Source organism: Anomalospiza imberbis, chromosome 3 (genome assembly GCF_031753505.1).
Source record: "Anomalospiza imberbis isolate Cuckoo-Finch-1a 21T00152 chromosome 3, ASM3175350v1, whole genome shotgun sequence".
In the NCBI taxonomy this organism is placed as follows: domain Eukaryota; kingdom Metazoa; phylum Chordata; class Aves; order Passeriformes; family Viduidae; genus Anomalospiza; species Anomalospiza imberbis.
Window position 1 is genome coordinate 92,401,327 of NC_089683.1, and position 16,082 is coordinate 92,417,408.

Sequence of the window (16,082 nt, forward strand, 5' to 3'; positions counted from 1 at the left end):
ATCATCTAGATGAAAATTCCTCTTTGACTGATGACTGTTGCCTAAGTCTGTGCTGTTGGCTGGTATAAATCAGGATAAAGTGGTTTGGATTGGCTGTAGAAAGGACAGGATGGGGCTTTATTGTTGATGCCAATCAGAGGACAAGGTGTGGTGCCTCCTCCCTTCCTCTCCTGAGCACATTGGACCTGCCCTTGGCTTAGGAAGATAAACTTAATATGAAACTATAGATAAGATGTATAAGGATTTTCTGGAATTCAACCTTCTCCTGCATCTATGGAAAAAAGAAGGCTTCAGTTAAGACCTAATTGTGGCCTTGCAGTGCCTGAAGGGAGCCTACGAGAAAGATGGAGAGGGACTTTATACAAGGGCATGTAGTGACAGGACAAGAGGGAAATTCTTTACTGTGAGGGCGATGAGGCACTGGCACAGGTTGCCCAGAAAAGCCGTGGATGCCGCATCCCTGGAAGTGTTCAAGGCCAGGTTAGATGGAGCTTTGAGCAATGTTGGAAGGTGTCTCTGCACAGAGCAGAGGGGCTGGACTAAATGATCTTTAAGGTCCCTTCCAATCAAAGCCATTCTGTGATCCTTCCCTGTAGAAAAAAAAACCAAACAGGATACCTTTTAATGGCTAACTGATAGTGTTGTCTCCCTTAATTAATGATTACTCATTAACCAGTGCCAACAGTATCTTTAATTGAAGTTTTCCCAAAGAAATGATTTATTGCTGTTAGCAGTGGACACCAGTATTCTACATTCAGCTGAGAGACAGCAACCGTGGTTTTCAGCCAGGTAGCGAGGCTGCAGAGGATGTGGGTAGCTTGAATGCAAATTTTGGTGTGACTTCTCCTTTTGGATTTCCTTGAGCTTGTGCAAAAACTGTATAAGCAGCTTGCAACATGGATGTGTTCATGACCTTCTTTGGGTAACCAAGTTAAACATAGTCTTGAGGAAGCTCAGCAAAACAGTTGCAAAGCTGCATATGGCATCATAAGACAAGGAGGTTGCATGCTGTGCTAAACTGGGGGAGGGAAGATGATGAGTTTTTTAATAGATCTCTGTCCTGATCAGATTTCAATTATAGTATTAATTTTACAATACCTGCTTCCTGGAAATTCACAGTGGACCTTGGATCAGACCTGATTAGTTTGTCCCCAGGTCTTCAGTCAGCTCAAATAGGATGGATCTTTGCACTTTGACCAGTGCTGTTTGAAATCACTGGAATTCAGCACATGGACAAACAGACTCCCCCACAAAGGCAGCTGTCGTTGTTACACTAGACTCTTTACTTTCTTTTTCAACTCAAAAATCACCACTTTACTGAAACATCAATATTAATTTTAGATTCTAATAATACAGAATTCAACAAACATAAGAAGGATAAAGTAGTGTGAATAACTCTTTTATTTTGTAACAAGCTGTTCACTCGGAATTTAAGTGTGATAATCACATTTAATAACAGTGATAAGTATTTATTTAGTTCTCTTTTATTTATGGTTTGATCTGCAAACACTGACTTGGTGTTAAGAGTTTACCAAAACCCAAGTAGGTCAGTCTGGTAAATGTTGACTTGAAGTGATCTTGAATGAAAATAAGAGCTTCATCTGATCTTTGTGCAACATGTGAACTTTATGACCAGGACCATACAGTGTAGTGCTTAGTTTGCCAATACAGATGGAGAATAATATTAGAGATTAATTCAGGGCCGTCAAATTCCTGGTTTTTCTCTATATATAAATTTTTAAAAGGCTAATCACAAAACAGTGTGATAACTAGAAAATGTTGAGTCCCATCTGCCTAAAGACGAGTTGGTTTCATCTCTGTGTTTGTGCCATGCTTTCTTATGCAAATTTAATGGGCTTACAAAAAAATCTTTCAAAGTGCAAGCTTATATATAATCAGCATGTTATCATTGCCTGAAGTAATAAGATTCTGTAGATGGGATTAAATTAAATCAATGTTATGGATAAAAGATTTCATAACCAAGCTAACAAAGAGGTTAAAGATTAATTAGTTGGAGTAACTCTAGAGCTCCTTTCTTTCAAAAATGCCAACAAACCAACACAAAACAAGATGCCAAAAAAATCAAAAGCAAACCCTCAGCTCAAACTTGCCTTGGTGACAGTAGTGTCAATGGGGTGAAGAAAACACCCCTGGAACTGAGATGAGGACCCAGCTTTGTTGCTTTGTTGTGCTCTATGTAAGCTGCCCATTGGCTGACACACAGAGTATGGCAGAAGCACATTCCACACAGCAGCAAATGGAAGTGTTGCTCACTGGCCACCTGGTTGCATTGTGCTGGATCTGTTACCCATCTTTAATAAGAGGCCCCTGTCAAAGTCTTCAGTTTAGCTTTAATGTGAAATCAGACACCTCAAAACACCTGAATTATTCAGCTCACAATTACAGGGGCTGGAATGGGGACTTTATTACAGTATGAAAAGGCATTGTAATACCAGGAACAACCTCTCTGGTTTTTAAGATTATATAGATTTGGCCAACTGTGAAATACATTGAGTACCAGGTCTGCATATGAGTTACAGAACATGTAGCTGCAATAAGAGCCCTTATATTCCTCATATGCTGGACCAAGAGTAACCCAAAAAATTATAAATATGATGTGTACATCTTATGTAAAACAGATTGAAATGGAAAATCCAAGAGTAGCATTTTGTGAAGCTTAACAAGCTCTGCCCAAGTGGAAAATCATGAAATTTGCATAAAGCTGGTAGAAGAAAGGGAGTGATGGCTACATCTGCCTCACCTTCTGCTAGTCTTGACTAGCTGTGAAGTTGTTCAAATGGGATATATTCTGGGTTTTGCCTGTCTTACAAATGGTGAAGATCATGAACAAGATGAATGCACTGTTCTTAACCAGCTCAAAAATTCCTTGATTTTCTCCTGTTTTGCTGTAGAAGAATAAGTACATTCAGATATTAATGTACCCAAATTCTTTTGGGAGATCAAGACAGCCTTCACTGAAGCATCATATGGCTTTGTCCCTCTCTGTAGCTTATACTCTTTAGCGTCTTTGTGTTGGAAGTAGTACAGATGCTGGTTATCACACTGCTCTTGTGCCACAAAGGAAATAAATGCATCCAAAAATAGTTAAAAACAAACCCTTGACAAATCCTAAACAGAGTACTTCTAAATATCAGAACATAATCTCCACCTGAAAAAGTTTAAGAACTTTTTATGTGTCTGTACCCAGTAAATCTATTTTGACACCACCTTGGACTCAGCAAACAATTGGAAAGCACATGATAAATAAAAATTAGGTATTAAATGGGACAAAAATGCCTTCCCATAAAGAAAGCCCAACTAGGCTGGCCAATTAAATTGAGCAGCAGCAATCCACCAGATGAGCTCCAGGTGAAATGCAGAGCAGGGAGGATGCAGTACACGTTCTTGACAATCTCACTATATAAAGACCCAGTTTGATGCAGGACTTAGTAGATGGAGTGATGGGACCACAGCCAGCCCCAGCATTAGACCTAAGCAGTCTTCCCCAGTATTTTTGTACATTGTTATTTTTATATCCTGATTTTGTGTAGCTGTGTCTTCCATGTTGCATGGCTTCCTTGGCTATGCCTTGGTTTGCTCTGAGAACACCCCAGAAGCTGTGTGTCAAACTTTATTTTTTACTTTATGTTGGACAGGACTTCAAGCATTGCACTGGAGTTGCCTCACTGGAGCCAGAGTTTCTTCTTCTGTCTGCGTCTAACTGTATAAAATTCCCTTGGGCAAAATTACAATGCAATAATGCCTGGTTATAAAATGTTTACTTGGTCTCATTTAGGCTTACAAAATTTTTGGAATGAAATATTAACTTAAAGAGCGATGTAACAATCCAACTTGCATAATATTTAATGATTCCTGGTTAAAAAAAACAAACAGCCAAACAAACAACAACCAAAACCCATTTCAGGTCAAATGCTGCTACGTCAATGCTACTTTTTATTCACTCAGGAAAATATACATTTTGTTTAGTCTGTCTTACACTAGTGATAAAAAAATGGCCCTAAAACAACTCAAGACCTTAATTTGGCATCCTGCAGTCTTGTTCAGTGAGCACTGTGTAAGATCTGATGTCAACTGAAGCTAGTAGAAGGGAGAAGAAAAGTGTGCATTTATCACATGCCTGAAAGTTTTGGTCATGCTTGTGATGTTCCTCTGAGGCCTATAATTTTTTTAACGTGAAAAAACTTAGCCTTTCATCCAAGGGTTTAAATATTAGAGAAAATGAATAAAAATGACAACTCTGTATGCTAGAGCCAAGAGAATTGGCAAGGCTGCAGCTGGCTTATCTTGGTGAAGGGATCTGGAGGTGCAAGCAAGGGAAGGAAACCTGTCAGGGGGTTGAGATTCAGCGTCAGCTCAGTTAAAGTCTTTTTACATAAATTCAGGAATGTGACAAATGTTAAAGTCAATGCCACAATTTACTTCCTTTTTAACTGCTGCTTCATGTTACCCTGAAGTGTTCTTAAAAGAATTAAAGTGCAAACAAAAGCATCTTTGACCAAAAGGTCAAATAGGCTGATAACATTTACTTCCTGGAGAGAAATGACAAAAGGCAAGTGGCCTGGGTTTTATGTTTTATGTGTGATAAATGAAGGCGAGCCTTCAAAAGGAACTCCTGTGTCTGAAAGATTACTGAAAATAGATCTTTTAAAAGCATGTCTGCTGTTGGATGACTACAGGAAAGAACATGGGATCAGCTTGCCACTGAAGCTCAAGGGACTTTGACAAGCACGGTTCCTCCTGAGGTGCAGGTGGTGGAGATGGAGTAATGGATACCGTCCTTTAAATTTAAGAATCTACTTCGAGAATGGATGTGATTTTGCCTTTACTCTTACAGAGTTTGCAGTAGAAGCTACTGTTACAGAGTATTTTGGAAGGTTTAACTGTTGTAAGGAAAATGTTAAATGTTCCGAAGTCAGTAATGCAAAAATCCTTCGCACTGGAGTATTTGACACTGCAAAGCAGCTCAGAATAGAAGGTTAAATGTAATTAATTTTTTTTCCAGATCCTAAAACTTCCTCTCTTTTGTGTTTTGATGTGGGTTTATCTATTTTTGTGTTTTGGTGTGGGTTTATCTTTTTCCCCCCTTTCTTTGTTGCAGATTATAGGAAACACAGGTTCTTGATGCTTCTTTAAACTATGACTTTTCCAAATCTAATGCTAACTACTTAATTCACTTGAGATGCTTTCTGTGTTTATGTTCCCCTGAGTATATTCCCTATTTCATATTATGCATCTTCCAGCAGCCTGTGCTCTGCACATTCCCATCTCTGTAGTTCCTCATGGCAGTTTAGTCTTCTTCCATGTTTTCTATCATGCTCTTTTTTTTTAAATAAAATTTTATATAATTCCCCAAGTAGCCAGTTGTTTTTTCTTGAGAGGGTGGAAGCAGTAGTTGTTTTCTGCTCTGTAGAATTTCCTCAGAAAATTTATTTTCTTGTCCTTGCTGTCTGTATGATTTGTAAAAGGCCATTTTGTTTTTACTGTCATCAGCACACGAGTGCATCCTCCTAACCCTTTTTTCTCCAACCATATGGCATCTGCAGCTTCAGTTTGCTGCAACGAAAGCAAGCAGGGAGAGCTGATTGAATCGGGTCTTGACAAATGAGCAGCTTTTGATTTGCCAATCTTTGACCCAGACTGTGGTTCAAAAGCATTCCAAAACTTGCTGTTTCCTAACTCCAGAAACCATTCCTTCAGCTAGCTGGCATTTGCAGCTCCAAGCCTAGATTCCATTATGGCTGTGACTCGTGGGCTGCTTGGATGACTGTGCTGCCATTTCCTCCTCGCAGCTCTAATGCTACAGCCAAGCTGGAATACAAAGACGTACCACTGAAGGGCAGAGTATGACAATGACGGTGGCTTAATCACTTCTGAAAGTGCACCCAGACATGACAAACGTTACCTTCTTCAAAAGGCTTGTGAGGAGTTTATGACTGACACCTGACTGGAATTGTGCAGCCAGATCCACTGTTCAGGTCCAGCCTATGCAGTAGCCTGTGCACTTGTCAGGATAACTTGTTAAAGCAGCCAAATATATCAGATGTTTGTTTATTACTATGTCGCATTCACACCTCTAACGTGTTCCCTTCTTACTGGCAGGAATAAGCCCAACCTTCTTCTGTGTTTTTGGTCTGTAGGTTTTTATGAAGGTAAGTGGGAGACAATGCCAATATTTATTTATATGCTCCAGCAATCATTGACATTGGTTAATGACCTAATTTTACCACTGTTCATATCCACAGCTACCAGTTAATAAAAACATTAAAATGTATTTTTATGATGATCAATAATGAAATCCCTGTCAGTATTTCTGTGAGGCTGAAAAGAGGAAGGGGAGGTATAGGCGAGGTATTCAGTCAAAAAACACATAAACTTTAGAGAAATTATTAAAAAGACCATAAAGTGAGAGCTGCTTATATTAATACTTTACCCCTTTTTTTGCATTTATAGTAGTAAAAAAACAAACTATATATAATGAAAGCTCATGAAGCTCAGAGATTGAGGAATGGCTTCCAGAAATTGAAATTTATTTTTCTTAGAATCAAAACAAAAAATCACTTGTGATACTTCTGGGCTTCAGAGTTACTGACCTAATAAAAATTGCAGCTTTTAGTTGTCTCCTTCTTTTTGTTTGCAGTAATGGCATACATGGAACTAGAAAGGATTCTTCCAAGGCTCAGACTGGGTGGCACAGCTGGCTTCTCAAGAGCAGTGGGGTTATTTCATTGTGCACACTTCCTAGGACCTGAGTTGTCCATGGGAAGGCCAGGAAATGAGGAATAGGGGTGGGTCTTTGCTACGAGCTCATTCAGCAGAATGCTAAACCACAGCTTCCTAAGCTCTAAGGCAGTCACTGACAAAGAATGAATGCTTTGTACAGCTGCGGCCCCATGTGCAATTCCTTTCTGCAGGATAAATTGCCTAATTCATTACTTGTCTAACATCATTTCTGCAGTCCCTCATTGGATGCATCAGGTTTCAGAATACTGTTCCAAACTGTGCAGTGTGAATAACATTAAGATACTTATTTTTTTCTAAAAATGTATTATAATAAATATTTTTAATCTTGAAATGATACATAAACTAAGCATCATTTTGCTGTTGGATGTAAAAAATTAAAATGTATCCTTAATTAAAGCCTAAAAACTGTCCTTTTTCTACCTGAAAATTTTGGAGTAAAATGTTGCTGAGAATAACTTCAAGTTATATACCCAGAGTTGTTTGTATGAGATATATGGGAAAAACCCCAAAACCAACATAAAACTCAAGATCTACTGATGCTGGTAGGGCTTCAGAACAGCTCAAGCTGACTGCATAATGATTACTGAGCACAACTGTCAGGTTTAACCTATGAATAAAAATAACACAGGTAAAAAAATGCCCAGACTTGGAAACACTTATGCAAGATGTGTCCTTTTTGTCAAAAAGGTCAGAAGTTTAGTGTTGTTTTGTTTTTCTCAAATAGAACATGATGGTATTATTTGGTTGTTTGCATTTTTAAGTTCTCATATTACATTTATCTGCAATAACAACTTTGTTTGCTTCCTGGAAGAGGTTGGGATTTAATTTCGTTGATGGTACAGTCATCTCTGAGGCCTCACTGTCTAGGAAACGGTAGACTAGCTTTACATATGGCATGGTTAGTATGTGAAACTGATACATTTTTCAGTCCACATTTTACAATTTCAACTTTTTTTTCTTTTTTCAGCACAAAAGATCTTCTAGCACATCTCCATGTTAAGGTGGTTTCAGCTGCTGCTCTTCCTTAAGAATGCAAGCAGAGTTAAAATCACTGCAAAGCCATTCTGCTCAGTGTTAAGTGTTTTAACAGTTCAAGAAGCAGAGGGAGCAGCCTGGTCAGGCCAGAGAGAGTTGCTGGAAGTCTGGCAGCGTTCTTCCACGTCCTCTTCAGGGGTTACAGAGGGGACAGGACCAAACCTGTGTCTGACAGGCACAGTGAACACACAAGAGGCAACAGTCCTCTATCACCACAAGGGATGATGCAGTTACACAGAAGGCAAAAAAATCCTCACCCTGGAGTGGTTTTGTAAAGGTGCAGGTTCTCTGGATGGGGCTGTCAAGCCTCTGCCCTCAGCTGCTTCTGTACTGGTGTCAGTTGTCTCTGTAGTTAAGAGACCACCACAGAATTGGTTTGAAGGTAGATGATGTTTGTGGCTGCTGGGGAGGGATGAGAGAGAAGGAAGAAGACTGGAGAAGTTGATCTATAAAAAGCATGCCCAAGGGACTTAGGATAAGACTACAAGGATAAGACAAAATGCACTGTTGCTGTCTGGGCCCAAAGGGTCTTCCTGGTGGTGCTGAGGGAACCTGTGGCAGCATCCTCTTCTCCCTTCCCCGACTGCCCAACTTTAACCAAAAAACAAGGGTAAGGGGGAGTCGTGGGGCCCAGCCGTGCTGCTCCCTGATCACAGAACCAGAATTATACGGGATGCACAGGATTGGTTATCCAATCCAACTCCCGGCCCTGCACAGGACAACCCCAAGAATCACACCATGTGCCTGGGAGTGCTGTCCAAACTCTTCCTGAGCTCTGCCAGGCTTGGTGCTGTGACCACTTCCCTGGGGAGCCTGTTCCAGTGCCCAAGTGGGTGAAGAACCTTTTCCTAATATCCATCTTAAACCTCCCCTGACCCAGCTTCAGGCCATTCCCCGGCTCGTCCCGGTGTCGCCCCGCCCGGCTCCGGGACGGGAGCAGAGGCGCTGGGGCAGCCCCTGCCTGTGCTCCCTCCGCGGAGCGCGGGTGTCCGCGGGCCGGCCCGGGACGCGCTGCGGCGGGGGCGGCTGCGCTCCGGCACCCGTCCCGGTGTCCCTGCGTGTCTGTCTATCTGTCTGTGTGTCTGTGTGTGTGTGAGTGAGAGCGGGAGGGTGCGGAGGGCTGCGCGCTGCCCGGCGGGGGCGGCGCTCGCTGCAGCGCCAGCCCCGCTCCCGGGCGGTCACGGCGGACGCGGCGGGGGCGGAGAGCGCGGCCCCAGCGCCCGGCATGAACCCGCGGCGGGGGCTCGCAGGCGGCGGCGGCGGTGCCGAGGTACAAACCCCCGCCCCCGGCAGGTGCAGCGTCCTCCCCCCGCCCGCGGCACCGCCTGCCCTTGCGGGGCCGGGGCTCGGCGCGGTCCCGCCCGCGGAGCGCCGAGCCGAGCCGGCAGGGAGGGGAAGGGTAAGCGAGGGGAAGGGAGAGCAAAGCGTGCCAGGCCCGGCCGCGGGCGCGGGAGAACCGAGGTGAACCCGCGGTCTGCGCCTGCCCGCCCGGCCCGGCGCTCCCGCCTCCCCCGCGCTCACGCCGCCCGCCCCCCTCTCTCCCTCCGCAGGGAGCCGCAGGGCGAGCGGCGCTGCCGCGGCCGGGCTAGCCACCTCCGGGTCCATGAGCCGCCGCCAGCCGCCGCCGCCAGCCGAGACCGCCGCCGCCGGGCCCAGCTCCCCCAGCCCCGCCGCTTCCGCCGCCGCTCCGCCGCCCCGCCGCCCCGCCGGAGGTGAGTCCCGCGGCCGGGCCGCCGCCGCCCGCTGCCTCCCCGCCCCGCGGGCCCGGGCTCCTGTCAGCCGCGCCGCGGCGGGGAGAGGCCGCCGGCAGCCGCCGTAGCGCCCGCCGCCTTTTCGGGGAGGGGGAGATGGAGGGCGGGCGGGAGCACGCGTGTGTGCCCCGCCGGGAGTGCGGGCTGGGGTCCCCCGGAGCCCGGGGACGGAGGCGGCGCCGGCCGCAGGGTCGCGCCGGAGCCTTCGTGCCACCGAGGCGGGGGTCGCTGCCCGCCCGGTGACTCACGGCCGGCGCGGGAGCGGGCTGGGGCCGGGACCGGGACCGGGAGCGGGCCGGCGGACACCCGCGCTTCGCCCCCTCGGGGAGCGCTACCTGTGCCACCTTGTTTTTGCCGTCCCCACTCGGGGAGCGCTACCTGTGCCACCTTGTTCTCCTCTGCCCGCAGGACGGTCCCGCGCCCTCCGCTGTGAAGAGCATGGCCGTGACTCTGGAGCAGGCCCAGAGGGTGGGCTATACCTGCCTGAAAGCACTCCTCAGGTTCGCCTTTATGGTCGCCAATAACCTGGTTGCTATTCCGTCCTACGTCCTCTATTTAATTGTGCTGCAGCCTCTCCGAATATTGGACAGCAAAAGATTCTGGTATATCGAAGGAGTGTTATTTAAATGGCTTTTAGCTATGGTGGCTTCCTGGGGCTGGTGGGCAGGATACACAGGTAAGAATGTCTTATTAAATTGAAACAAACTAATATGTTAAACGACTGTTTCCATAAAGGGATATATAGAGGAATATCTGAATGTAGTAGATATGCAGGATGTTCTTTCAGTTGTCTTAAACAGATGTATTTCTCGGTTGAGATACTGTGTACTGAAATGTTTTTTAAGTCATAGCTAGAAACTTTCTATGTTTTAAGTGGTTTGCAGTAAGTATTTTGTGCTAGTTAAATGGGAAATATGACTTCTTAGTATCTTAATCACGTTATTTTAGTGTTTCATTAAAAAGATACGTCTCCTCAAAAGTCAGTTGATTCATACTGTATGTGTAGCTAGTAGAACTAAACTTTTCTTATATTAAGTGTGTGCATCTCTAAATCATCTCCCCTTAGAAATACCAGGAGACAAGGCTGAGAAGTTTGACATGAAGCTCTTGTCAGAAGAGTAGGTCTTCTATTCCTTGCAACAGCTACTGTCTTTTCTGCCGTTTCAGAACGGAGGGAAATCGAGGGAACCTCTTTCATTCAAGTAGTGATACAGACTATTTCTCAACCGAATGACTCTTCATTTACTGTTAGCAGAGCTAATTACAGTATCTGTAGGGTTTTTCCCTCTGCATGTTTGCTTTGTGGTTATTACTGAACTTGTTTTTGCTCGTTTAGTATTCATAGGCTCATCAAGGTGATGGACTGAATTGAAATAATAAGGAAGGCTCTGGTCTTGTCCTCGAATGCACTGATTTTCATCCTGGCTACTGCACTTTGTGCAAAAAACAGCCATCAGTTCTTTATATGAGCTTTGGAAAGGGAAGAAGTTAATCTGTTGAGTGCAAAGTATGAGCAGCCCTCCTAAAATTCTTTCCGTCTCTTCTGCCCAGGCTGCATCTGCAGGTCTTGTGTAAATGAGAAAAACAAGGAATGGCAGCAGGCAGCTCTGGAGTCTGGTCAGACTCCTGATTAGTCAGAAAGTCAGTGTTGACCCAGACGGAGTCTTGTTAGGCAACGAGCGCTGACGCCTCTGTGCCAGTGTGGCTTTTGGTACCCTGTCGTGTGCCTTTCCAAGATGCACAGAGTTTCTGTGGATACTCTAGGTGAGCTTCCCGTTCTTTTTAAGGAAGTGGTGGCAGCAGCAGCAAGCTAGACTCTGACCTCTGGTTGGGCTACAACTGTCACAGCATTGCACTGCTTCAAAACTGCCTTGCCTGGTACAGCTCAAGCTTATCCAGAGATGCTGTTTAAAGACCTTTTTATATGTTTGCTCATTAAAAGAAGTCCACATAGTGTTTGCAGTGGCAGGTACACTTGTAAAAGTCTGCCGTATGTTGTAAAGCACAAAGGCCTTCCAGAAGGAAGGATTGAGTTTCAAGGTGTCTCGTGTATTGTTAATTGGAAATGGGAAAGTTTATGGCCATAATGCTGATTTTAAAGTCATACAGTTCATGACCCTGAGGATTCACTGTCTGTACTGAATGTGCTGGTTAAAATTCATTGTCCCATGACAATTTTTGAAAGCCATTTCCTCAGGGTAGTTTTACTGCTGACTGCAGAACTGTGTGGTTTCTTTTGCCTGTTGCTTGGAAGGTGGTCTTAGCATGATCTGCATATCCTAGAATCTTCCTGAAGCATCTGTTGGTTGATGTTGCTGATGTATCTTGACAATTTGAAATATTTTCTTTTACTGTCTTGAAATGTCTTAGTATATTTGTCTGAAGTATTTACAAACTGCTATGCAGAAGTGTTTTATGGTATGGTGTATGGGTAAGGAGGCCCTTTTTGCTTTTCACTATGAAACATGGCTTTTGGGGAGGATTTTGAGCAAATGCTTCTATGAAAGTTTAAATGCATTTTACTTGACATGAAGGTGTTAGTGTTTTATACTGAAATTACATGAATTAGAAAGATCAGCTTATTTCTTTGTCCTTTCTTTAACCTCATCAGTGCTCACTACCACTTACAGAACATACCTGGAAAGTGTATCGTTCTGGCTTCAACATATGCAGACAGGGTAATCTGTGCGTCTTTTTTCAGATTAATAGATCTATAAAAAACTGCCGCTAGGTCCCCTTTTTTAATACAGTATGACATAACTAATTCAGAACTGATACAGTGCTTTATTAGAGTTGATGTCCAAGACTTGCAGTGGTGCATCTGAAAGAGACATTGCTCCAGAATTCTGTTTTAAATTCCAAAAAACTAAGTCAGAGGTAGGCTTCAGTATGTTCTATCTTTGCAAAAGTAAATACAACATAGTAGGTATGCATTGAAAAGCCAAAAGTTGTTTTTTTTTTAATAACAGTGTAGTTGGTGAAGGATTTTTTTGTTGGTTTGTTCACCATTAAAAGGGTAACCAGATAAATATGTACTTGTCTTTTAATTGGAGGGAGTGGTCTGCTTCAGTTGTGTTGCAAGTACATTTTAGTTCTTTAGTTTATTTACTTTTTCCTTTTCCAAGCTTGGGTCATCTCTTGGATAAGAAGTGACATAAATAATTTGTAATTAAGGACTTAAACTCAGCCTGCAAAATAGATTCAGGGCAGACTTTTATTGCTCCCATAATTTGTGTGTAGTGTGTAGGAGAAAGCTCAACACCAAATGAAGAGAATGTGGTGAGTGCTAGCTTATCCTTCTGGGTTTTGCTGCTGTTGCATAATTGTTGGTGTATTTTATTGAATATAGCTGTAAGAGCTGAGGAAGAACTCCTGAATGATGTCTGCCCTTCTCTTCCTCACCCCTGTCTAACCCTGGAGGGTTTTGTTAGGATCATAGAGGATTTATTACAGAAATTACTTGATCTGTGTCTATGTGAGTAGCTCTAATCTGTGCTTTTTGATAAATGTAGGTGTTTCTGTTTGTAGATGCACTTGATATTATGTAAAGAAATAGCATATAACTAGACAAGCAAATTAAAGAAGGGACTGGGAAGAGAAATTGTGAAGGTCACTGTCTTTTCCCTAATCTTTTTCTTCTTAAGATGCAAGTATGAGAGAGAACTTGTGCATAATTGGTTTACTTTGATTTTAAAGGGCAGAATATGATAAATATCTCTGTTGTTCTCTTGAGCTCTATAGGGTTTCTTACAAAAATGAAAACTGAGTATCTTTTTATAAAGAGTGTACAGACAGTCTAGCAATGTTACTTTATTTTTATATGATTTCAGAAAGGCCTTCTTATAACTCTTCTAAATCTCCTTTTTTAAAGGCATTTTTTAATAAATGCATTGCTCTTGTAGGAGCTGTTCAGCCAGGGCACTTGGATTCTGCATATTAGTGTGATTTGAAAGGCACCTTTGAATAATACTTCTAAATATTTTCCTGCATTTGTTGGAAGATGCATTCTAAAAAAAGCAAACTCAAGAGTGCTTGATCCTTTGTTGGCAGGTACCTTTTCCCCTGTACTAGAATTGAATATATGAATATGCCAAATAGCTCTAAATAGTGTAGTAGATGGGAGGGAGATGGAGCATATCTGTGGTGGTGAATTTCTGGTGATCTTTTGCTCACCTACAAAGCTAGTTTTAAAGCAGTCATCTTAGAGATTTCATCTTCTTTGCTCAAGCATTGCAGACTAAGTGTAATATCCATGTACCTAATCAAATCACCAAAAATAGGACTGCTAGAGAAAAGCTTGCTTAATTAATTACACATAGACAAACTGTTTTGTTGCCTCTCCTGCAGTCTGAATGCAGGAGTCGGTGGGAGCCTGTGACGTTGTTGCAGTATTGCAATGAGGAGTCTCTAGGACAGCAGAGCAATCAGCTGGCAGTGCAGTCCTGACACTGGGGATGCTGCTGTTCTGCTCCACTGTGCTCCATGCAGCTCATCCCACTGTAGGGAGCGGTGCTGGTGCCCGTCCTGCAGATGGGTGAGTGTCCTCTGGCTGCAGCAATCATCAGCCCTTGGGTCAGCCCCAGGGGAGAGAAGCCGTGGGCTCTGCAGGCTTGTGTGCACCTGGGGAGGGGGTTTCCTCAGAACTGTGCCTGGAGTATTTCATACTCCAGCAGCAAAGAGGACACCTTGACAAAACCTTGCGTTTCAGCCTCTCAGTGACACGCAGAATAGTATTGGATAGGTCAGTGGGCTGTGGGCAGGTGGAAGAGAGTAATACACCTGTTGGCACACACTAAAAACTCTTCCTGCTGTGACTATGCTTGCTGGTACAGTGATGCAGTGCTTAATTAAAAGTGGACCAATCCTATGGTGTTACTCCTCTGTGTCAGCCAGGATGGTGACTAATTTTAAAGAGTGTCTATAAGAATTGTCAGGTTTTGTCAAGTGAGGAGAATTTCTATTTCCTTCTCTATTCAGCCAAGTAAAGAAAAGCTGATATTAAGATTTTGATTTTTAATTGTCCCCATCTCCTCTCCTCCCAAGTGATTTAGCTGTTATTGGCTGATTTATACATGTGATTAGAATGTGACCACTCTATAATTTTTTCATCAGTCATACCTTTTTTTTCCTTCTAATGCAAAATCTCGTTTCCGTTTTTATCAGTCAACAGCCTTAATTGCTCTTACCTTCTAAGAATGCAAATATTTTTGTCTTTCAGAGCTGTAAAAGATACAGGTGGAGTTGCTGTGACAACACTTCCTTGGTGCAGACAACATGTGCTGTCTGTGCTGCTTCTCGTGGCAGTTTGGCCCCTCTCCTCGGGCAGGAAGTGCAGCAGAAGCTGAAGGGCAGCAGATGAGATAAAGTAAATTTTTTGTCCCATACAAGGCAGGCAGTGTTATTTCGGGAGACCTATCTATGCCTCTAACCCTGCCCTTGGTTCTGCTCTCCTCAGTTCCTACGGCGTGATTCTTCACTGGCAGTATTTTGCTTTTGGGTCTGATCACTACTCTGAGGACTGGGCAGGGAGAGGCATGGGGAAACAACTTCTGGTTTTGTGGTCAGACAGTGTGTGAAATGGAGAAGGAAAATGGTTATTGTTAACATTTTCTTAGAATGTATAAAAGTACCTGATTTGACTCAGTAGATTTGGGTAGCAGTGTACTGCACATAAACTTCTGGTTTATGCTGAGGGTGTGCATTGAGTTTCTAGGCAATCTCTGACTTAAGTGAAGCTTTCCCTGATGTGTAGGTTATGCTGAGATTAAGCAGGAATCTTTACATTAATTTTGCTTCTTGTAAGAGGAAGTTTGTGTTTACTTTTTGAGCTGTCTTGATAAGAAAAGGTCAGAGTTGGATGAGCTGGGGACATGGGAGCTGTTTCCACTGTGGCCTCAGAGCAAAGGCCCATCTCAAAGGCAGCTTTGCGTAAGAGGAGGGAAGGTGTGCAGTGAACTTGGTGTCAGCTTCTTTGTGCATGTGATGTGTCTGTAAAGACTGCTGTACAAAGACCCTTGTCCTTTTCTGATGCCATGACAAATCACATCAGGAAATCCCCATATCTCCTTTTGGGGACATGGGTTACAGTGACCATAGTTCTCTGTAGTTCATGTAATGCCAGCAAATGTAATTTAATGTGTCAGAAGCAGTAAAGCTTATTATTCATTTTTATATTGTATCATTTCACTGTAAAGGGTCATTCCAAAAGATTAGATAATGAAATATTCTCGGAGTTGTTTTTTTTTTTTAAAAGCTGCTGCCTCCTGGCACAAAGCTTAGAGTAAAAGCACATGCTATTGTTTTTGCTATTTGTTGCAATTTAAGTCCTTCAATTTTTGTTTGTTTGGGGTTTTTTTTCTTTTTTCCCTTTTTTTAGAGCAGGTTAGTCTCTGTTCCTGTTTCACAGGATAATACAAGTACTATTGCAAACCTCCCAAAACATAATAAAGATGAAATTATTGATGAGTACATATACAGAAAGGTGTGATTCTATAATTTTAAGTCCAGCAATGGCTGTGGAATGCTTCTAAATTA

General features: G+C 43.2%; 1 protein-coding gene across 3 annotated transcripts in view; it reads left to right on the plus strand.

Annotated features, from left to right (window-relative positions):
• The first annotated feature begins 8,928 nt into the window (after positions 1-8,928).
• Positions 8,929-16,082, plus strand: part of LPGAT1 (lysophosphatidylglycerol acyltransferase 1) — a 60,036-nt gene continuing 52,882 nt past the window's right edge. The window contains exons 1-3 of one of the 3 annotated variants that reach the window (XM_068185754.1): positions 8,929-9,067; positions 9,348-9,509; positions 9,957-10,224. In XM_068185754.1, the coding sequence (XP_068041855.1) occupies positions 9,987-10,224 (238 nt within the window). In that variant the 5' untranslated portion in view covers positions 8,929-9,067; positions 9,348-9,509; positions 9,957-9,986. Of the gene's footprint in view, positions 9,197-9,347; positions 9,510-9,956; positions 10,225-11,142; positions 11,313-16,082 lie in introns of those variants that run through there. The other 2 variants (XM_068185753.1, XM_068185755.1) reach the window with 2 other exon arrangements.